This window comes from Nerophis ophidion, linkage group LG08 (assembly GCF_033978795.1).
Source record: "Nerophis ophidion isolate RoL-2023_Sa linkage group LG08, RoL_Noph_v1.0, whole genome shotgun sequence".
NCBI lineage: Eukaryota > Metazoa > Chordata > Actinopteri > Syngnathiformes > Syngnathidae > Nerophis > Nerophis ophidion.
The window spans coordinates 14,827,238-14,849,503 of record NC_084618.1 but is presented as its reverse complement, the minus strand read 5'-3'; the positions used below and the strand labels follow the sequence as shown (position 1 = coordinate 14,849,503).

The following is a 22,266-nucleotide window of genomic DNA, read 5'->3' as shown; positions in this document are numbered from 1 at the left end:
TTTGGTAAGTGCTTAATTAGCGCCGCGGCGGAAATACAGTATATTCGTTATTAAATACAATACAAACACACAAACTAGTGTAAAAAAAAAAGAAAAAAGTCCCAGGGAGACAAAATAGGGTCAATTAGTTTATTTTACAGCATCACAATATGAATTATTTACAAAAGCCGGGTGGGATGGCAACAAAGGTTTTCTTAGAGGCGCCTTGTGCTTCTACGTTGTTGTTTTTTAGTTGCAAACTATGTGGAAAACAGCGTTTATTGAGGTGTTATATATCATCTATACAAGTAGTCATGAAGCCACGTCCTGGCTAACGAGACAAAGTCATTTCACATTACGTCACAGAAGGATGCTCAACAATTAATACTGGAGGGGATGAAAGTCTGTTAAGAATCCACTGAATGATGGCCAGGCAGCAAACCAGTGCGCTCCACCCAGTTCACGTGCAAAAACAAACAAAAAGGTAGGCGGGTAAAAGTCCCTCATAAATACAATGTCAGTAAACGTTGTTGTTGTGTAACAGAGAGCACGACAACTCTGAAGACCCCCAAGAAAGAAAAGCTGCTATTGCTAACGCCCCAAATGTACACCAAAAGGTTTAGAGTAATTACTATGGAGGCAGTTTTTGTGCCAAAGTCAAATAATTTAAGTATGAAATTGTCCATTCATTTGTTAGATTGTGAAATAATTCTCCTTATTTCCTGACAGAATGTGTGTGTTCAATGACCGCTTTAAATGTTTAATGCCCGAAGTCAGGGGCGCCCAAACTTTTTCTACTTTTCCCTTCAAAACCAGTACAACATTTATATATTTTTTTAAAGAACTACAAAATGCATTTTTGGTAGAAATTTAGTGTGAACGTTGAAGAGCCAAAGCCAAACTGAAATGCTGACAGTTAGCATGCTGGCCAGATAGCGTCATGTAACAAAAAATATGAGCTAAAAAAACCCAAAAAACTAAGAACCATGCTAACTGTAGCACAATTACTGTTAGCATTAGTGAAATCCTAAAATATGACTCTAAGGTCAGCCAAAGAAATCTAGTAAGCTAAAATGTTAACTGTAACACTCTTCATGTACCAAGGAATGTATCTTACATAATTAGCCAAAAAAGGCAGCATATTAATGTTAACATGATCACAGTTAGCATTAGTGAAATCCCAAAATATGACGCCAAGGTGAGCCGAACAAATCTATCATGCTAAAATGCTAACTGTAACACTCATCAAGTACCACCTACATAATTAACTAAACTTTTTCTTTCAAAACCAGTACAACAGCCACCATATATATATATATATACATATATATATACACACACACACACGCACACACACACATACGTATATATACATGTATACATACATGTATATATACATACATAAATATGAATATGTATATATATATATATATATACACACATATGTATATGTATATACGTATAGATATATACACACATACATATATATACATACACACACATACATATATACATAGGCACACACATATATATACACATACATATATATATACACATACATATATACATTACTATACACACACACATTTACACACACTTTTTAAAGAACTACAAAATGCAATTTTTTGTAGAAATTTAGTGTGCAAGTTGAAGAGCCAGTGCCAGAGCCAAAGCCAAACTGAAATGCTAACAGTTAGCATGCCGGCCAGGTTAAGTTAAAGTGCCAATGATTGTGTCGTCATGTAACAAAAAATATGAGCTAAAAACCCCGCAAAAAACTAGCATGCTAACAGGACTGTGCTAACTTTAGCACGATTACAGTTGGCATATGACTCTAAGGCTAGCCAAACAAATCTAGCATGCTAACTGTAACTCTCAAGTACCAAACTGTGTATAACTATGTAATTAGCTAAAAAATGCAAGCATACTAACGTTAGCAATGCTAACAAGCTGCTAAATGTTTGACGCTAAAGTGTACACCTGCAAAATTAGCAAAAGAGCTATTAGCAATGCTACGATAAAAAACTACACTTTTGACACTGAGTGATGGATTTCTTCATATTAAGGTCATTAAACAAATAAAACGGTCATGAAAAAAATGGTCTCGATCAAATTAATTTTAGATTTTTTCCTCACAAAAAGTATAAATGATAGTTTGAATGCGGATCATGAATTGTGGCACATAAAAGCTCTTCAGTTGGTTGTGATGAGCATGTAGTTGTAGTGAGTACACCTGTACCTGCCAGTGTCTCCACACAGTCCAGCAGGTCCTAGGCCACGTCCAGGACCCCGGCGGCCACCAGCTGCCTGGAGAGCCAGTCCAGACCCTCGTGGAGGCCCACCCCGCTGCGGGCGTCGCAGCCCTGGACGTGCCAGCTGCGCCCGCAGCACAGCTTGTGCAGGCCCAGCAGCTCCGTCATCTCCTCCACGGACACCACGCCGGGGACGTCCTGCCGGAGAAGGTAAGAACCTTAACGCGTTTGTGCCCGCCCTGACGGTGCCCGCTGACCTCCCAGCTACCTGCTTGTTGGCGAAGATGAGGAGCAGGGCGTCTCGGAGCTCCTTCTCCGTCAGCAGCTTGGCCAGCTCGCCGTGTGCCTCCATCAGACGATCCCGGTGGCCGCTGTCCACCACGAACACCACGGCTGCGCGCGCCACAGGCAGCAGATAGTTAACACTCTTTTCTTTATCCTTAAAAACTGCCCTATTTTACATACCATAGGGCGTACTGTTTGCAATGTTCTATATTGTCAATGGAACATATGAAATTTTGGCTTTGTTTACTTGAGTCATATTGCAGTCTACACCTATCTCTTATGTGTGACTGCCATCATATTGCAGTCTACACCTATCTCTTATGTGTGACTGCCATCATATTGCAGTCTACACGTCTCTCTTATGTGTGACTGCTATTGTATTGCAGTCTATACCTATCTCTTATGTGTGACTGACATCATATTGCAGTCTACACGTCTCTTTTATGTGTGACTGCCATCATATTGCAATCTTCACGTCTCTCTTATGGGTGACTGCCATCATTTTGCAGTCTACACGTATGTCCGATGTGTGACTGCCATCATATTGCAGTCCACACATATCTCTTATGTGTGACTGCCATCATATTGCAGTCCACACATATCTCTTATGTCTGACTGCCATCATATTGCAGTCCACACATATCTCTTATTTGTGACTGCCATCATATTGCAGTCCACATGTATCTCTTATGTGTGACTGCCATCATATTGCAGTCTACACCTATCTCTTATGTGTGACTGCCATCATATTGCAGTCTACACCCATCTCTTATGTGTGACTGCCATCATATTGCAGTCTACACATATCTCTTATGTGTGACTGCCATCATATTGCAGTCTACACATATCTCTTATGTGTGACTGCCATCATATTGCAGTCTACACCTATCTCTTATGTGAGACTGCCATCTACTGGTCACACTTATGACGGCATGTACCAAATAAAATAGCTTCGAGGTCGGTAAGCACAATGAAAATTATTACGCACATTAGGCACACCGGGTTATAAGGCACACTGTTGCGTTTTGAGAAAATTAAAGTATTTTAAGCGCGCCTTATAGTCCGGAAAATTCAGTAATCATTCATTTCTGTAATTTTACAACTTTCATATCGTAACATTACCAACTTTTTTAATTTTCCTGAAGGAACTCTCCTGAAGGAATCAATAAAGTACTATCTATCTATCTATCTATCTATCTATCTATCTATCTAACTATTTCCCTGTAGCCTTTTGACTTTGCTCTCGTAACATTACGTAGTTTTCTGGCAACAACTGTATCGTATAAAGCACATTTTTGTAATTGTACGTTACGACTTTATTCTAATCCTATTTTCAGGTTGTATTTACAAATATTTTGTGTAGTTGTACAACTATTTTTTTTTACATTACGATTTTATTTTCATAACATGAGTATTCATCGTGTCTTTACGAATCTATTCCTATATTTGTACAGCAATTTTCTCGAATGATTGTGACTACATTCTGGTCAATCGATTACTTTCTTTGTAACATGCCAATAACATTCTGCAGTCTACACGTCTCTCTTATGTGTGACTGCCATCATATTGCAGTCTACACATCTCTCTTATGTGTGACTGCCATCATATTGCAGTCTACACATCTCTCTTATGTGTGACTGCCATCATATTGCAGTCCACACGTATCTCTGATGTGCGACTGCCATCATATTGCAGTCTACACGTGCATCTTATGTGCGACTGCCATCATATTGCAGTCTACACGTGCATCTTATGTGTGACTGCCATCATATTGCAGTCTACATGTCTCTCTTATGCGTGACTGCCATCATATTGCAGTCTACACGTCTCTCTTATGCGTGACTGCCATCATATTGCAGTCTACATGTCCCTCTTATGTGTGACTGCCATCATATTGACTGAATCATATTCAGTACTATACCGCCTCTAAAAAGTACCCCGCCCTACAGCTTAGTCCCCCACAAGCTTCATTTCATAAATTATTGTGACCACTACAGTAGGTGTTACCAGAAAACAATTACCGCTTCAACTCAAAGACAGCATAAGTCCATACCAGACTGGTTAATAATAAATATGTTAGTGTTTTTCATAGTTTGAACCTTCCCTAACATTCCACACCACATAAAGTATGTTCTATGATTGGTATCGGCACACTATTCAAGCCCCTATATCGGTATCGCATGGAAAGTTGCATCGAACCACCGCTAATGTTGGATACACAAGAACATGGGTCGCGTGGACAAAACTGCCACAATCCTACCTTGAGTGTTGAGATAGTAATGTTTCCACAGCGGCCTCAGCTTGTGCTTCCCGCCTACGTCCCAGATGGTGAACTTCAGGTTCTTGTACTCCACAGTCTCCACGTTGAAACCTTGGCAAACACATGTGATGAGTGGCAAGGCTGGAAACTGTATCACCATGTAAGTGTTTGATATTAACCGATGGCGATGATTATCGATCCTATATGACTGATGGAAAACAGGAAGCAGGAGGAAATTATATCAAATGTAAACATTTTTATTTTCACTTCTTAAGCCCCAAGCTGTTTGTTTACATGCTTTTTTTAAATTTCTCTTTGCTATTTGGGCTTATTGGACCCTAATTAGAATAAAAACTAAGAATGATCTTTTAATATGACAGGGTTTTTGCGTCTGCCTCTGTCAGTACGTCTCTGCAGCACCCAGTATTGTCCCACCCACACAACCATATGGTTGGTTACACGCAGAGCGGTAACAGCCAATCAGCAGTGCGTATTCAGGGCGCAGGTAAGGCAGCGGACTCTCCCCAAATGATAATAAACACCTCCCAGTCAACTACTAGTAACATCACTATGAGCCCGTTGACGTTCTAGAAACAAGCGGCAGCTCAGCTCGCTCGCAGTTCTTGAGGCAGGTGAAGGCTAATTGGCTTTTAGCGTAACGTTAGTTCACTGTGCGTGCGTGTGTGTGTGTGTGTGTGTGTTACGGACAGCAAAGCCCTGTCTGTCTGAGAGAAAGACAAGCAATATTGACTTACAGTTAAAAACTAAGTTATTTCACTAGACCTTTTTCTGTGTTGAAGCAGCAAAAAACTACATTATGTTAAATGAAGAGTTTCTGTCTCTGATAGTATATATAATAATGTAATTGCATCAGTAAGCCCACATGAACTCCATGGTGTTCAGGGATGAATAATCTCTTTTATTGCTATTGTACTATTTTTTTTCAGCTATAGTTACATTAATCATTAGTAATGTAACAGCCTAGTTTTGAATGGCAGGGTCCCTGCTATCACATGCTGATAAAAATATAACATTTACATAATAAAAATCAACTACAGGCTTCCCAAATGCTGTAATAAATTAAGCAGAGACCTCAAAAGGGACAAGCGGCAGAAAATGGATTGATGGATGGAGTTGAGCATGTGGCCCCACTTTTAACTCTATTTCAAACGCTTACTTACAGTAAGTCATTAATTTGACTTTGTAAGTCATTATTTTAGTATCTATATATGGAGATATATATATCGTATATTGCCATTCAGCAAATGGAGCGGAAAACACAAGCAAAAGTTGAAGGCTTCTTCACGCGACTTCACCGCAGTCTGTAGTCTATTGCCCCCCAGGCTGTGGTGGCAGCGACGAGATGGAGACGTGATGGCGACAGGCCGAGTTACACAGATCCTTACACCCACCCACTCCCTTCCCCGGTCCCCTCCCCCTGGAGAGTCACCACCTTATCTAAAACACTGTATGATGTACTTAGTCCATAAGTACACAAATGTGTACTTCATGTTTAATGACTTGATAATTCTTATTTTTACACTTTTTTCCTAAATTCCATTGTATGTTTTACTCTTCTGATACCACCAGATGGCAGTATAAGTGTCCACATAAGTGGCCATAAGACCCCAATTCAGTAGTGTACACACATTTGGAAATAAGCGTTAAAAGATGCTGTCCACGCATGTGTCCGCTAAGCCTTTAGAGTTAAATGTAACCTGGATTTAAATAGGTGTATTTTAGAATTTTTTATGGTGTTTGGACATTTTTTTAAATAATATTTACAATGTTCAGTGATTTCCTTTTCGGTGCCATTTTTGTTCTCAGTTTTTATAACTTACTGCCAACGATGAAGTGACCCATTTTAATAGCTACGCTAGTAGCTTATAGCAGTTAGCATTCCGTGACCCACAATGCACTTCTGCCATGACCCTTCTCCGCCAAATTCTTATTGGTAGACGTGTGTGTGTAACGATTGCTGACATTTTTTTTGTCTCTTCCGCGAATGAGATAAATAATATTATTTGATATTTTACGGTAATGTGTGTGGAGAGGCGGAGCCAACGGTCCGACAGACAGGCAGGGCCCGCTGCCCAAAATGGCAGTGACGGCGAGCGAGCGGCGAGGCGGGGCGCACCGGTAGCGAAGCTTCAATTAAGATCAGGTGCGTAGATCACGCACCTGGGGACAATCATGCAATCCTCTCGCACTGGTTAAAAGGGCGGCAGCCGTGAACATCGGGGAGAGAGGCGGAGGGACTGGAAGAAGCAGGAGTGCAGCTGACGCAAAGCGAGAGAGGAGGAGAGCCGAAGACAGACGACGAGCGAACGGAAAAGAGGAGCGGAAAGGCGACCTGGACTGAGGTGTTTATTGAAAAATAAACAAAGTCAAACTGCTCGAAGTCATGTCCTTCCTTGGTGGTCCTGGGAACCCGCAAGACGACGGTTTGAGGCCGTCACAATGTGTTAATAATTTCACAAATAAGTCGCCCGGGAGTATATGTTGCACCCCCGGCCAAACTATGAAAAAAAAAATGTGTCTTACAGTCCGAAAAATACGGTATTTAAAAAAAAAAAATGTTTGCACCATGACTAGGGAAGGTTGTTTGGATTGTGTCATACACGTAAATGCTGTGCTATTCTTAAAAAGTACACAAAATGGCAGCAAATATGTAGCCTTCAGATTTTAGATGAATTTGAGAGCGCGGTGCAATGCCTTGTTGAACCGATGACATGGGTTACACTTGTATAGCGCTTTTTTACCTTTTTTTTAAGGATCTCAAAGCGCTTTGACACTATTTCCACATTCACCCAATCACACACACTGATGGCGGGAGCTGCCATGCGAGGCGCTAACCACCACCCATCTGGAGCAAGGGTGAAGTGTCTTGCTCAAGGACACAACGGACGTTACCATGAATTGATTAACGTGGACCCCGACTTAAACAGGTTGAAAAACTTATTCGGGTGTTACCATTTAGTGGTCAATTGTACGAAATATGTACTGTACTGTGCAATCTACTAAAAAAAGTTTCAATCAATCAATCGATCAAAACGTGACTAGGATGGTAGAAGGTGGGGATTGAACCAGGAAGCCTCAGGTTGCTGGCACAGCCACTCTCCAAACCCGCCACGCCGTCCCCATCTGGCGGGACAGATTAAAGAAGCGAGCGGGCCCGAGTGAGTAACAAGAAAAGAAGCGTACCGATGGTTGGGATGGGCTGCATGAACTCGTCCTGTTTCAGCTTGAAGAGGATGGTGGTTTTTCCTGCGCCGTCCAGGCCGAGGGTCACCACGCGGATCTCCATCTTGGGCCCGATGTGGACCCGGTTATCCTGCAAACACGACCCTGATTAAGGACCTGGTGGCCCCCCGGGGTGTGCGGAGGAGTCTACCTTGGTGAAGGTGACGGGGATGCCGGCGTCCAGCTGGATGTGATCCGCCAGCTCGGTGAACTGATGCTGCTGCTTCTGCAGCGTCTCCAAAAGACAGCTGATCTCCTGCTTGGCCAGCACCACCCGGCAGTCGTCCTGAGATGGGCGGGACGCCGCGTTAAAGCGCCTCCTTTTCCGTCACGTGGACACGGGCGCTGATCTCACCTGCTGTAGCGTCTTCTCGCAGTGCAGGCAGGCGGTGGACACCTGGGACAGCAGGATGGTCATGTCCTCCTGCTGCTGCCGCAACCACATCAGCCGCTCTCGCACGTGGGCGTCCACCACGCTCAGCGCCATCTCCTCCTGCCGACACAGCGTCTCGTGGAGGTCGGCGAAGTAGGCGCGCACGCAGGAGCGAGCGCTCTCTGCTGTGCCGGGGACCTGAGCAGGAAAGACCGGGTCAGTAAGAAAAGCAGGCTTCACTACACATCTTAATATTAGTTCAAATGTGTTTAAATCTGTTTTTATCGTTCTTCTTCTTCAAAGAATAGGCTAACCTAGCAAATATGACATCTATTACATTGTTGTATGTGAAATATGACATCTATTACTAAGGGGGGTACTAGGATGACAGCGGATGCAAAACTAACAGTGCAATACGTTTTCATAACATGGTCACTACTGCCTACTATATCTTGTTATAGTCTTATTTTACTGTTATATTTTTATTCCCATTGTTGCTTTTTAGTTTTTATTCTTATTGTAATATTTCTCTATTTTGTTTCCATTTGAACCCCCATTATTTACTTTTTACTTTTATTTAAATTGATCCCAACTCTGTACACTGCTGCTGGAATTTTAATTTTCCTGAAGGAACTCTCCTGAAGGAATCAATAAAGTACTATCTATCTATTACATTGTTGTATGTCAGGGGTCACCAACCTTTTTGAAACCAAGAGCTACTTCTTGGGTACTGATTAATGCGAAGGGCTACCAGTTTGATACACACTTAAATAAATTGCCAGAAATAACCAATTTGCTCAATTTACCTTTAATAAATAAATACATATATATATAAAAAAAATGTGTATTTCTGTCTGTCATTCCGTTGTACATTTTTTTCCTTTTACGTAAGGTTTTTTTGTAGGGAATAAATGACGTAAAAAACACTAAAATTGAACGGTTTAAAAGAGGAAAAAACAGGAAAAAAATGAAAATTACATTTTGAAACATAGGTTATCTTCAATTTCGACTCTTTAAAATTCAAAATTCAACCGAAAAAAATTAAGAGAAAAACTAGCTAATTCGAATCTTTTTGAAAAAATTAAAAAAAGAATTCATGGAACATCATTAGTAATTTTTCCTGATTAAGATTAATTTTAAAAATTTGATGACATGTTTTAAATAGGTTAAAATCCAATCTGCACTTTGTTAGAATATATAACAAATTGCACCAAGCTATATTTCTAGCAAAGACAAATCATTATTTCTTCTAGATTTTACAGAACAAAAATTTTAAAAGAAATTCAAAAGACTTTGAAATAGATCAAATTTGATACCACAGATTTTCTAGACTTGCCAGAATAATTTTTTTGAATTTTAATCATAATAAGTTTGAAGAAATATTTCACAAATATTCTTTGTCGAAAAAACAGAAGCTAAAATGAAGAATTAAATTTAAATGTATTTATTATTCTTTACAATAAAAATAAAAATACTTGAACATTGATTTAATTTGTCAGGAAAGAAGAGGAAGGAATTTAAAAGGTAAAAAGGTATATGTGTTTAAAAATCCTAAAATCATTTTAAGGTTGTATTTTTTCTCTAAAATTGTCTTTCTGAAAATTATAAGAAGCAAAGTAAAAAAAAAAGAAATTAATTTATTTAAACAAGTGAAGAGCAAGTCTTTTAAATATTTTCTTGGATTTTCAAATTCTATTTGAGTTTTGTCTCTCTTAGAATTAAAAATGTCGGGCAAAGCAAAACCAGCTTGCTAGTAAATAAATAACATTTAAAAAATAGAGGCAGCTCACTGGTAAGTGCTGCTATTTGAGCTATTCTTAGAACAGGCCAGCGGGCGACTCATCTGGTCCTTACGGGCGACCTGGTGCCTGCGGGCACCGCGTTGGTGACCCCTGTTGTATGTGGTATATGACATCTATTACATTGGACAAGTGCTCCTTACAGTGTAAAATGTGGATAAGTGCACAAGAGCAGAGTGAAAAGTGTCTCCCTCTAGTGGGCACATTGGTAACTCCGTTCTCACGTGTTCAGTGTGCGCCATGCCCACGCCGTCTTCTATGATCTGCTCGCCGCCTTCTATTTGCTGCACGATGCCCAGCAGCTTCCTGGAGTACTCGGACACTTCCTCCGTGAAGGTGCGGATGCAGTGCGCCATGTCCAAGATGGACGCCCGGATCTGATTGGCCTCCGTCTCCAGGACGGCGTGCTGCGAGAGGAAGAACGGGTGAGACGCCCGCAGAGCGATGACATGGTTTATGGCGGCGATGTGGACCTTGTGACCCTGGTGCTTGCCGTACTCCTTGCACACGCAGCACATGAGCGGCCCCGGCTGGCACGCCTCCTCCAGGCACACGAACTCGATGGCGTGGACCTGGTGCTGCGGGCACAGCGTCTTCTCGTGCGGCTTGTCGGCCAGCGGCACGCGGCGGTGCTTGGCCAGCGTGCGCGTGGAGTGGGTGAGCTGCGAGCACTCGGCACACAGGTGGGTGGCGCACACCGTGCAGTACATGGTGGCCGTGTGGCCCTCGTCCTCGTCGCAGCGGATCACGCACTGCGGCGAGAAGGGAGGGGGGGTTATGGCGTCTGCTTGTCGGACAGGAAGTGAGGCTTTTCTCACCTCTCCCATCCCTGTCAGGGCGTCCTCTGCCACGCCCGACTGGTTGCTGGCGCCGTTCTGCAGACGCTCCAGGAGTTCCAGCAGGGCAAAGTTCTTTTTTAGACCCCAGACTCCAGAGTCCCCTGGACACACAGACAAGGTGAGCCCTGCTTGTAGTCATGTCATCTTTGGACTACGAATACCAGCAGGCTTCGCTACACATCCTAAAGCGAAGCTCGGCCAACTATCTGTCAGTCAGGAGCTGAAAGTTTGAGCGTAAAAAAAGAAATAAATGCAGGCTTCGCTACATGTCTTAAAAGTACAGTCTAGTCAGCTACAGATGTGGCTGCTGAAAGTTTGATCGCTAAAGAAAAGAAAGGCTTCGCTGCACGTCTTAATTTAAAGTTAAGCCAACTATCTATCCGTCAGTCCGGGAGCTGAAAGTTGGAGCGTAAAAAATAAATAAATCCAGGCTTCGCTACATGTCTTAAAGTAAAGTTTAGTCATTTGGGAGCTGAAAGTTCGACCGTAAAAAAGAAAAAGAGGCAGGCTTCGCTACGCGTCTTAAAGGACAGTTTAGTCATCTACAGATGTGGGAGCTGAAAGTTTGATCGTTAAAAAAAAGAAAGGCTTCACTACACAACCCACTCAGCTGATGACTTTATGCAATTCTTTAGTAAGAAAATTGAAGTCATTAGAAAGGAGATTAAAGACAATGCGTCCCAGCTACAACGGGGTTCTATTAACACTGACACAATGGTATATACGGCGGATACTGCCCTCCAAAATAGTTTCTCCCGTTTTGAGGAAATAACATTAGAGGAATTGTTACAACGTGTAAATGGAATAAAACAGACAACATGTTTACTTGACCCTCTTCCTGGGAAACTGATCAAGGAGCTCTTTGTATTATTAGGTCCATCAGTGCTAAATATTATAAACTTATCACTTTCCTCGGGCACTGTTCCCCTAGCATTCAAAAAAGCGGTTATTCATCCTCTTCTTAAAAGACCTAACCTCGATCCTGACCTCATGGTAAATTACCGACCGGTGTCTCACCTTCCCTTTATTTCAAAAACCCTTGAAAAAATTGTTGCGGAGCTGTTAAATGAACACTTAGCGTCTAACAATCTATGTGAAACCTTTCAATCCGGTTTCAGGGCAAATCACTCCACGGAGACAGCCCTCGCAAAAATGACTAATGATCTATTGCTAACGATGGATTCTGATGCGTCATCTATGTTGCTGCTCCTCGATCTTAGCGCTGCTTTCGATACCGTCGATCATAATATTTTATTAGAACGTATCAAAACACGAATTGGTATGTCAGACTTAGCCCTGTCTTGGTTTAACTCTTATCTTACTGATAGGATGCAGTGTGTCTCCCATAACAATGTGACCTCGGACTACGTTAAGGTAACGTGTGGAGTTCCCCAGGGTTCGGTCCTTGGCCCTGCACTCTTCAGCATCTACATGCTGCCGCTAGGTGACATCATACGCAAATACGGTATTAGCTTTCACTGTTATGCTGATGACACCCAACTCTACATGCCCCTAAAGCTGACCAACACGCCGGATTGTAGTCAGCTGGAGGCGTGTCTTAATGAAATTAAACAATGGATGTCCGCTAACTTTTTGCAACTCAACGCCAAAAAAACGGAAATGCTGATTATCGGTCCTGCTAGACACCGAACTCTATTTAATAATACAACTCTAACATTTGACAACCAAACAATTAAACAAGGCGACACGGTAAAGAATCTGGGTATTATCTTCGACCCAACTCTCTCCTTTGAGGCACACATTAAAAGCGTTACTAAAACGGCCTTCTTTCATCTCCGTAACATCGCTAAAATTCGCTCCATTCTGTCCACTAAAGACGCTGAGATCATTATCCATGCGTTTGTTACGTCTCGCCTCGTACTGCTCGCCTGTGTATCGGCTGGGGACATCTCTGCGCTGCTGGTCCGCCTACGCTTGGGATGGTTTCCTGCTGGCTCCGCTGTGAACGGGACTCTCGCTGCTGTGTCTTGGATCCTCTTTGGACTGGACTCTCGCGACTGTGTTGTATCCATTGTGGATTGAACTTTCACAGTATCATGTTAGATCCGCTCGACATCCATTGCTTTCCTCCTCTCTAAGGTTCTCATAGTCATCATTGTCACTGACGTCCCACTGGGTCATTATTGTCACCAATGTCCCACTGGGTGTGAGTTTTCCTTGCCCTTATGTGGGCCTACCGAGGATGTCGTGGTGGTTTGTGCAGCCCTTTGAGACACTAGTGATTTAGGGCTATATAAGTAAACATTGATTGATTGATTGATTGACTACACTTCTGTAAGAAAGAAAGCTTCGCTACACGTCTTAAAGCAAAGCTACAAAGTCTGACTGCAAAAAAAACTAAAAGGCAGGCTTCGCTACACGTCTAGAAGTAAAGTTCAGCCAACTATCAGTCAGGGAGCTGAAAGTTTTAGTGTAAAACAATAAATAAAGGCAGGCTTCGCTACATGTCTTAAAGTAAAGTTTAGTCATCTACAGACATGGGAGCTGAAAGGTTGATCGTAAAAGAAAAAAAAAAACAGGCAGGCTTCGCTACATGTCTTAAGTAAAGTTCAGCCAACCATCCGTCAGTTAGGGAGCTGAAAGTTGGAGCGTAAAAAAATTATTAAATGCAGGCTTCGCTACATGTCTTAAAGTAAAGCTTAGTCATCTACATATGCGGGAGCTGAAAAATTATGAAAAAAAGAAAGGTTTCACCACAGTTCTTTAAAGAAGGCTTCGATACACGTTGTGAAGCAAAGCTACAGGCGAGGGAGCTAAAAGTCTGATTGCAAGGAAAGCTAAAAGGCAGGCTTTGCTACGCATCTTAAAGTAAAGTTCAGCCAACCATCCATCAGTCAGGGAGCTGAAAGTTCGAGCGTAAAAAAATAAATAAATGCAGGCTTCGCTACATGTCTTAAAGTAAAGTAAATTTCAGCCAACTATCTGTCAGTCAGGGAGCTGAAAGTTCGAGCGTAAAAAATTTAATAAATGCAGGCTTCGCTACACGTCTTAAAAGTACAGTTTAGTCAGCTACAGATGTGGCTGCTGAAAGTTTGATCGCTAAATAAAAGAAAGGCTTCACTACACATCTTAACTTAAAGTTAAGCCAACTATCTGTCAGTCAGGGAGCTGAAAGTTAGAGCGTAAAAAATAAATAAATCCAGGCTTCGCTACATGTCTTAAAGTATAGTTTAGTCATCTACAGACGTGGGAGCTGAAAGTTTAATCGTTTAAAAAAAGAAAGGCTTCACTACACGTCTGTAAGAAAGAAGGCTTCGCTACACGTCTTGAAGCAAAGCTACAGGCGGTGGAGCTAAAAGTCTGACTGCAAGAAAAGCTAAAAGGCAGGCTTCGCTACACGTCTTAAAGTAAAGTTCAGCCAACAATCTGTCAGTCAGGGAGCTGAAAGTTGGAGCGTAAAAAAATTAACAAATCCAGGCTTCGCTACATGTCTTAAAAGTACAGTTTAGTCAGCTACAGATGTGGCTGCTGAAAGTTTGATCGCTAAAGAAAAGAAAGGCTTCACTACACATCTTAACTTAAAGTTAAGCCAACTATCTGTCAGTCAGGGAGCTGAAAGTTAGAGCGTAAACAATAAATAAATCCAGGCTTCGCTACATGTCTTAAAGTATAGTTTAGTCATCTACAGACGTGGGAGCTGGAAGTTTAATCGTTAAAAAAAAGAAAGGCTTCACTACACGTCTTTAAGAAAGAAGGCTTCGCTACACGTCTTGAAGCAAAGCTACAGGCGGCGGAGCTAAAAGTCTGACTGCAAGAAAAGCTAAAAGGCAGGCTTTGCTACACGTCTTAAAGTAAAGTTCAGCCAACAATCTGTCAGTCAGGGAGCTGAGAGTTGGAGCGTAAAAAAATGATTAAATGCAGGCTTCGCTACATGTCTTAATGTAAAGTTTAGTCATCTACAGATGTGGGAGCTGAAAAGTTTGACAGTAAAAAGAAAAGAAAAAAAAGAGGCAGGCTTCGCTACGCGTCTTAAAGTGAAGTTCAGCCAACCATCTGGGAGCTGAACGTTTGAGCCAAAAAATACATCGCTACATGCTTTAAATTAAAGTTTTGTCATCCATAGACATGGGAGCTAAAAGTCTGATTGTAAGAAAAACTAAAATGCAGGCTTCGCTACACATCTTAAAGTAAAGCTTAGTCATCTGCAGATGTGGGAACTGAAAGTTCGACCATTAAAAAAAAACAAGAGGCAGGCTTCGCTACACGTCTGAAAGTAAAGTTTAGCCAACCATCTGTCAGTCAGGGAGCTGAAAGTTGGAGCGTAAAATAAATCAATGCAGGCTTTGCTACACGTCTTGAAGTAAAGTCCAGCCAACTGTCTGATAGTCAGGGAGCTGAAAGTTGGAGCGTAAAACATTAATGAATAAATAAATGCAGGCTTCGCTACATGTCTTAAAGTAAAGTTTACTCCTCTACAGGCGTGGGAGCTGAAAGTTCGACCGAAAAAAAAGGAAATAGCCAGGCTTCGCTACACGTCTTAAAGTAAAGTTTAGCCAGTTATTTGCCAGCAAGGAAGCTGAAAGTTTGAGCGTAAAAAAATAAACAAATAAATGCAGGCTTCGCTACACGTCTTAAAGTAAAGTTTGGTCATCTACAGACATGGGAGCTGAAAGATTGGCTGTAAAAAAAGAGAAGAAATAAAAAATGCAGGCTTTGCTACGCGTCTCAAAGTAAAGATCAGCCAACTATCTGTCAGTTATTATTATTGTATTCATGTTGGTATTTAAGCTAGCTAAAGATTAAAGCGTAATTTTCCAGCTAGCGATTAGCACACTTGTTGTCGGCAAACGGTTATCATGCGAGTTTAAAATAAAAACATGAATAATTCAATTGTTGTATTCATGTTGGCATTTAAACTAGATAGCGATTAAAGCTTTAGATGACAGCCAACGATTAGCATGATAGTTTAAAATAAAAACATGAATTATATTATTGTGTTCCTGTTGGCATTTAAGCTAGCTAGCGATTACCACTCTTGTAGACCGCAAGCAATTTTCGCTCTATTTGCCAGCTAACGATTAGTACAGTAGTTTAAAATAAAATTATTAATTGTATTAATGTGTTCATGTTGGCATTCAAGCTAGCTAGCGATTACCGCTCTAGTAGCCCGCTAGAAATTTTCGCTCTATTTGCCAGCTAACGATTAGTACGGTAGTTTGAAATAAAAATGTTAATTGTATTATTGTGTTCATGTTGGCATTCAAGATAGCTAGCGATGACCACTCATGTAGACCACGAGCAATTTTCGCTCTATTTGCCAGCTAACGATTAGCATAGCACGGTAGTTTAAAATAAAATTGTTATTTGTATTATTGTGTTCATGTCGGCATTCAAGCTAGCTAGCGATTACCGCTATAGTAGCCCGCTAGAAATTGTCGCTCTATTTGCCAGCCAACGATTAGCACGGCAGTTTAAAATAAAAACGTTCATTGTATTATTGTGTTCATGTTGGCCTTCAAGATAGCTAGCGATTACCACTCATGTAGACCACAAGCAATTTTCGCTCTATTTGCCAGCTAACGATTAGCATAGCACGGTAGTTTAAAATAAAATTGTTATTTGTATTATTGTGTTCATGTCGGCATTCAAGCCAGCTAGCGATTACAGCTCTAGTAGCCCGCTAGAAATTTTCGCTCTATTTGCAAGCTAAGGATTAGTACAGTAGTTTGAAATAAAAACGTTAATTGGATTATTGTGTTCATGTTGGCATTCAAGTTAACTAGTGATTACCGCTCTAGTAGCCCGCAAGCAATTTTCGCTCCATTTGCCAGCTAACGATTACCATAGCACGGTAGTCTAAAATAAAATCGTTAATCATTGTTTTCATGTTGGCATTCAAGCTAGCTAGCGATTAACGCTCTAGGAGCCTGCTAGCAATTTATGCTCTATTTGCCAGCTAACGATTAACACGGAAATTTTAAATAAAAACGTTACTTATATTATTGTGTTCACGTTGGCATTCAAGCGAGCAATTTTTACTCTATTTGACAGCTAATGATTAGCATGGTAATTTAAAATAAAAACGTTACTTATATTATTGTGTTCATGTTGGCATTCAAGCCAGCTAGCTAGCGATTAACGCTCTAGTAGCCCGCTAGAAATTTTCGCTCTATTTGCCAGCTAACGATTAGTACGGTAGTTTGAAATAAAAACGTTAATTGTATTATTGTGTTCATGTTGGCATTCAAGATAGCTAGCGATTACCACTCATGTAGACCACGAGCAATTTTCGCTCTATTTGCCAGCTAACGATTAGCATAGCACGGTAGTTTAAAATAAAATTGTTATTTGTATTATTGTGTTCATGTCGGCATTCAAGCCAGCTAGCGATTACAGCTCTAGTAGCCCGCTAGAAATTTTCGCTCTATTTGCCAGCTAAGGATTAGTACAGTAGTTTGAAATAAAAACGTTAATTGGATTATTGTGTTCATGTTGGCATTCAAGTTAGCTAGCGATTACCGCTCTATTAGCCTGCGAGCAATTTTTGCTCCATTTGCCAGCGAACGATTACCATAGCACGGTAGTTTAAAATAAAATCGTTAATTATTGTTTTCATGTTGGAATTCAAGCTAGCTAGCGATTAACGCTCTAGAAGCCCTGCTGGCAATTTATGCTCTATTTGCCAGCTAACGATTAACACGGAAATTTTAAATAAAAACGTTACTTATATTATTGTGTTCACGTTGGCATTCAAGCGAGCAATTTTCACTCTATTTGACAGCTAACGATTAGCATGGTAATTTAGAATAAAAACGTTACTTATATTATTGTGTTCATGTTGGCATTCAAGCCAGCTAGCTAGCGATTAACGCTCTAGTAGCCCGCGAGCAATTTTCGCTCTATTTGCCAGCTAACGATTAGCACGGTAGTTTAAAATAAAAACGTTAATTATATTATTGTGTTCATGTTGGCATTTAAGTTAGCTAGCGATTACCGCTCTAGTAGCCTGCGAGCATTTTTTGCTCCATTTGCTAGCTAACGATTACCATAGCACGGTAGTTTGAAATAAAATCGTTAATTATTGTTTTCATGTTGGCATTCAAGCTAGCTAGCGATTAACGCTCTAGTAGCCTGCTAGTAATTTATGCTCTATTTGCAAGCTAACGATTAAGACGGAAATTTTAAATAAAAACGTTACTTATATTATTGTGTTCACGTTGGCATTCAAGCGAGCAATTTTCACTCTATTTGAAAGCTAACGATTAGCATGGTAATTTAAAATAAAAACGTTACTTATATTATTGTGTTCATGTTGGCATTCAAGCCAGCTAGCTAGCGATTAACGCCCTAGTAGCCCGCGAGCAATTTTCGCTCTATTTGCCAGCTAACGATTAGCACGGTAGTTTAAAATAAAATCGTTAATTATTGTTTTCATGTTGGCGTTCAAGCTAGCTAGCGATTAACGCTCTAGTAGCCTGCTAGCAATTTATGCTCTATTTGCCAGCTAACGATTAACACGGAAATGTTAAATAAAAACGTTACTTATATTATTGTGTTCACGTTGGCATTCAAGCGAGCAATTTTCACTCTATTTGACAGCTAACGATTAGCATGGTAATTTAGAATAAAAACGTTACTTATATTATTGTGTTCATGTTGGCATTCAAGCCAGCTAGCTAGCGATTAACGCTCTAGTAGCCCGCAAGCAATTTTCGCTCCATTTGCCAGCTAACGATTACCATAGCACGGTAGTTTAAAATAAAATCGTTAATTATTGTTTTCATGTTGGCATTCAAGCTAGCTAGCGATTAACGCTCTAGTAGCCTGCTGGCAATTTATGCTCTATTTGCCAGCTAACGATTAACACGGAAATTTTAAATAAAAACGTTACTTATATTATTGTGTTCACGTTGGCATTCAAGCGAGCAATTTTCACTCTATTTGACAGCTAACGATTAGCATGGTAATTTAAAATAAAAACGTTACTTATATTATTGTGTTCATGTTGGCATTCAAGCCAGCTAGCTAGCGATTAACGCTCTAGTAGCCCGCGAGCAATTTTCGCTCTATTTGCCAGCTAACGATTAGCACGGTAGTTTAAAATAAAATCGTTAATTATTGTTTTCATGTTGGCATTCAAGCTAGCTAGCGATTAACGCTCTAGTAGCCTGCGAGCAATTTATGCTCTATTTGCAAGCTAACGATTAACACGGAAATTTTAAATAAAAACGTTACTTATATTATTGTGTTCACGTTGGCATTCAAGCGAGCTATTTTCACTCTATTTGACAGCTAACGATTAGCATGGTAATTTAAAATAAAAACGTTACTTATATTATTGTGTTCATGTTGGCATTCAAGCTAGCTAGCTAGCGATTAACGCTCTAGTAGCCCGCCAGCAATTTTCGCTCTATTTGCCAGCTAACGATTAGCACGGTAGTTTAAAATAAAAACATTGATTTTACTATTGTGTTCATGTTGGCATTTAAGTTAGCTAGCGATTACCGCTCTAGTAGCCCGCGAGCAATTTTCGCTCCATTTGCCAGTCAACGATTAGCACGTTAGATTTTTGGGCATCGTGGTTCTTCTGGAAGGAAAACAGTTGGGCAAAATTCTGTCATTCTACCTTTTTTGGACATGGCAACGTGACTTTATTTTGAAGGCGAGGCGCTCACCCAGCTCGGTGACCTGCCGGTCGAAGGGGCAACGCACCGCCCGGCCGTGGAGTGGCAGGCGGGTGAGGCAGTCGTGGCACACGGTGTGCCCGCACAGCAGGAGGCGGGGCACCTTGTCCCCCTGCAGGGAGAAGACGTCCTCGCACACGCCGCACTCCAGCACCTGTGAGTGAGTGCATGCGCAACATTAAAGTCCTACTGAAAGCCACTACTAGCCACCACGCAGTCTGATAGTTTATATATCAACGATGAAATATTAACATTGCAACACATGCCAATACGGCCGCTTTAGTTTAATAAATTGCAATTGTAAATGTTCCTGTTGAAAACGTTGCGGAATGATGACGCGTATGATGACGGGTGTTTGTGACGTTATTAGTTGGAGGGGACGTATTAGCACAGCACCACACACGGCTAAAAGTTGTCTCTTTTCATCGCATAATTACACAGTATTTTGGACATCTGTGTTGCTGAATCTTTTGCGATTTCTTCAATTAATAATGGAGACGTCAAAGAAGAATGCTGTTGGTGGAAAGCGGTGGATTGCAGCTGCCTTTAGCAACACAAACACAGCCGGTGTTTCTTTGTTTGTTGTGAAGGTTTAACACAGAGCGGTCAAGCGAACATGTTTCTCGACGTCATCCAGCAACTTTTTGGCTGGGAAAATTGTGATATTAAGTCGGCTCTTACCAAAGACTTCAGTGGATTACGCGACCTCATCCTGCAGCTCGAAAAGGCAGCTGTGATCTTGGCTCCTCGGCTTCCTTTCAGAGACACTGGCTTTTGCCGCAGCCATCCCACTTTCAGGTATGACTTTATAATCTCACTAAAATACTAGTAACACAATAAGCATATAAGGGATTTTCCATAATTATCCTAGTAAATGTGTCTAATTACATCTGAAACGCTCCCACTGCTGCCGTCGGGAGCCGTCGTCTCTTTTTTTTTTTTTTGTAAGTTCTTCACTCTAACTTTCCTCATCCATCAATCAATCAATCAATCAATGTTTACTTATATAGCCCTAAATCACTAGTGTCTCAAAGGGCTGCACAAACCACTACGACATCCTCGGTAGGCCCACATAAGGGCAAGGAAAAATTCACACCCAGTGGGACGTCGGTGACAATGATGACTATGAGAACCTTGGAGAGGAGGAAAGCAATGGATGTCGAGCGGGTCTAACATGATACTGTGAAAGTTCAATCCATAATGGATCCAACACAGTCGCAAGAGTCCAGTCCAAAGCGGATCCAACACAGCAGCGAGAGTCCCGTTCACAGCGGAGCCAGCAGGAAAACATCCCAAGCGGAGGCGGATCAGCAGCGCAGAGATGTCCCCAGCCGAGCAGTACATGGCCACCGGATCGGACCGGACCCCCTCCACAAGGGAGAGTGGGACATAGGAGAAAAAAAAGAAACGGCAGATCAACTGGTCTAAAAAGGGAGTCTATTTAAAGGCTAGAGTATACATGAATTGATTAACGTGGATCCTGACTTAAACAAGTTGAAAACTTATTCGGGTGTTACCATTTAGTGGTCAATTTTACGGAATATGTACTGAACTGTGCAATCTACTAATAAAAGTATCAATCAATCAAAAAACAAATCTTTCATCCTCGCTCAAATTAATGAAGAAATTGTCGCTTTCTCGATTCGAATCGCTCTAGCTGCTGGTGGCCATGGTTGTAAACAATGTTCAGATGTGACGTCACACGCACATCGTCTGCTACTTCCGGTACAAGTAAAGCTTTTTTTATTAGCAACCAAAAGTTGCAAACTGTATCATCGATGTTCTCTACTAAACCCTTTCAGCAAAAATATGGCAATATCGCGAAATGATCAAGTATGACACATAGAATGGACCTGCTATCCCCGTTTAAATAAGAAACTTTAATTTCAGTAGGCCTTGAACGCCTCATCTTTGGCGCCAACTAGCGGCGGAGAGGCATGTAGCACCGTTAGCATGTAGCATGTAGCATGTGCAGCCCTACAAACAAACAGGTGTTGTCCACAAAGCAGGTGTTCGGACACGTCGTAGTCAAATGTGGTTTTAAAGGACGCCAGCTGTCCATTTATGACATTTTAGCAAAGCGCGAAAAAAAAAAAAACCTGGGGAGGAAAAAAAATCGCCCCCAAACACCGCCATTTTTTTTTTGTCTTTCCAAGTTTGAATAAACACGCCGACCTTAACCGCGCCTCCGCTCGCCGCCCTGCCGTGTCGGCCGCACGGCTCCATGGTGGTGGGGCCGGTGCCGGATGTGATGGAGGTGATGGAGGCCAGGGCGCCCTGCTTGTTTATTCCCGCAGCAGAGGCGGCCATTGTGCGACAGCTGCGCGCGGACCACTGCGCCTGCGCGGGAGGAGCTTCCCTGCACTTCCGGTTTGGCCTTATTTGATTTTTTTGTTTATTTTTACAGGATAATCCATCCATCCATTTTCTACCACTTATTCCCTTTTGGGGTCACGGGGGGCGCTGGCGCCTATCTCAGCTACAATTGGGCGGAAGGCGGCGTACACCCTGGACAAGTCGCCACCTCATCACAGGTCCAACACAGATAGACAGACAACATTCACACTCACATTCACACACTAGGGCCAATT

At 41.6% G+C, this 22,266-nt stretch overlaps 1 protein-coding gene across 2 annotated transcripts; it reads right to left on the bottom strand.

Annotated features, from left to right (window-relative positions):
- Positions 1–115: 115 nt before the first annotated feature.
- trim23 (tripartite motif containing 23) lies at positions 116–22,015 on the bottom strand. 2 transcript variants are annotated; one of them, XM_061907794.1, is made up of 11 exons: positions 21,851–22,015; positions 19,667–19,829; positions 11,010–11,131; positions 10,665–10,943; positions 10,416–10,598; positions 8,375–8,590; positions 8,171–8,305; positions 7,981–8,110; positions 4,777–4,887; positions 2,500–2,624; positions 116–2,429 (listed from the first exon to the last, which is right to left on the bottom strand). In XM_061907794.1, the coding sequence occupies exons 1-11, from the start codon at positions 21,983–21,985 to the stop codon at positions 2,250–2,252; spliced, it is 1,779 nt and encodes a 592-aa protein (XP_061763778.1). In that variant the 5' UTR covers positions 21,986–22,015; the 3' UTR covers positions 116–2,249. The 2 variants fall into 2 exon arrangements, with proteins under 2 accessions (XP_061763778.1, XP_061763777.1); XM_061907793.1 differs by having other exon boundaries at positions 10,665–11,131.
- Positions 22,016–22,266: the final 251 nt, after the last annotated feature.

Coding starts and splice junctions, on each gene's coding strand:
- trim23 (XM_061907793.1), bottom strand. CDS start 21,985: ATGGCCGCCTCTGCTGCGGGAATAAACAAGCAGGGCGCCCTGGCCTCC. Junction 8,591..10,415: donor GCATGGCGCACACTGAACAC/GTGAGAACGGAG, acceptor TTTCCTGCTCAG/GTCCCCGGCACAGCAGAGAG. Junction 4,888..7,980: donor GCAGCCCATCCCAACCATCG/GTACGCTTCTTT, acceptor GTGTTTGCCAAG/GTTTCAACGTGGAGACTGTG.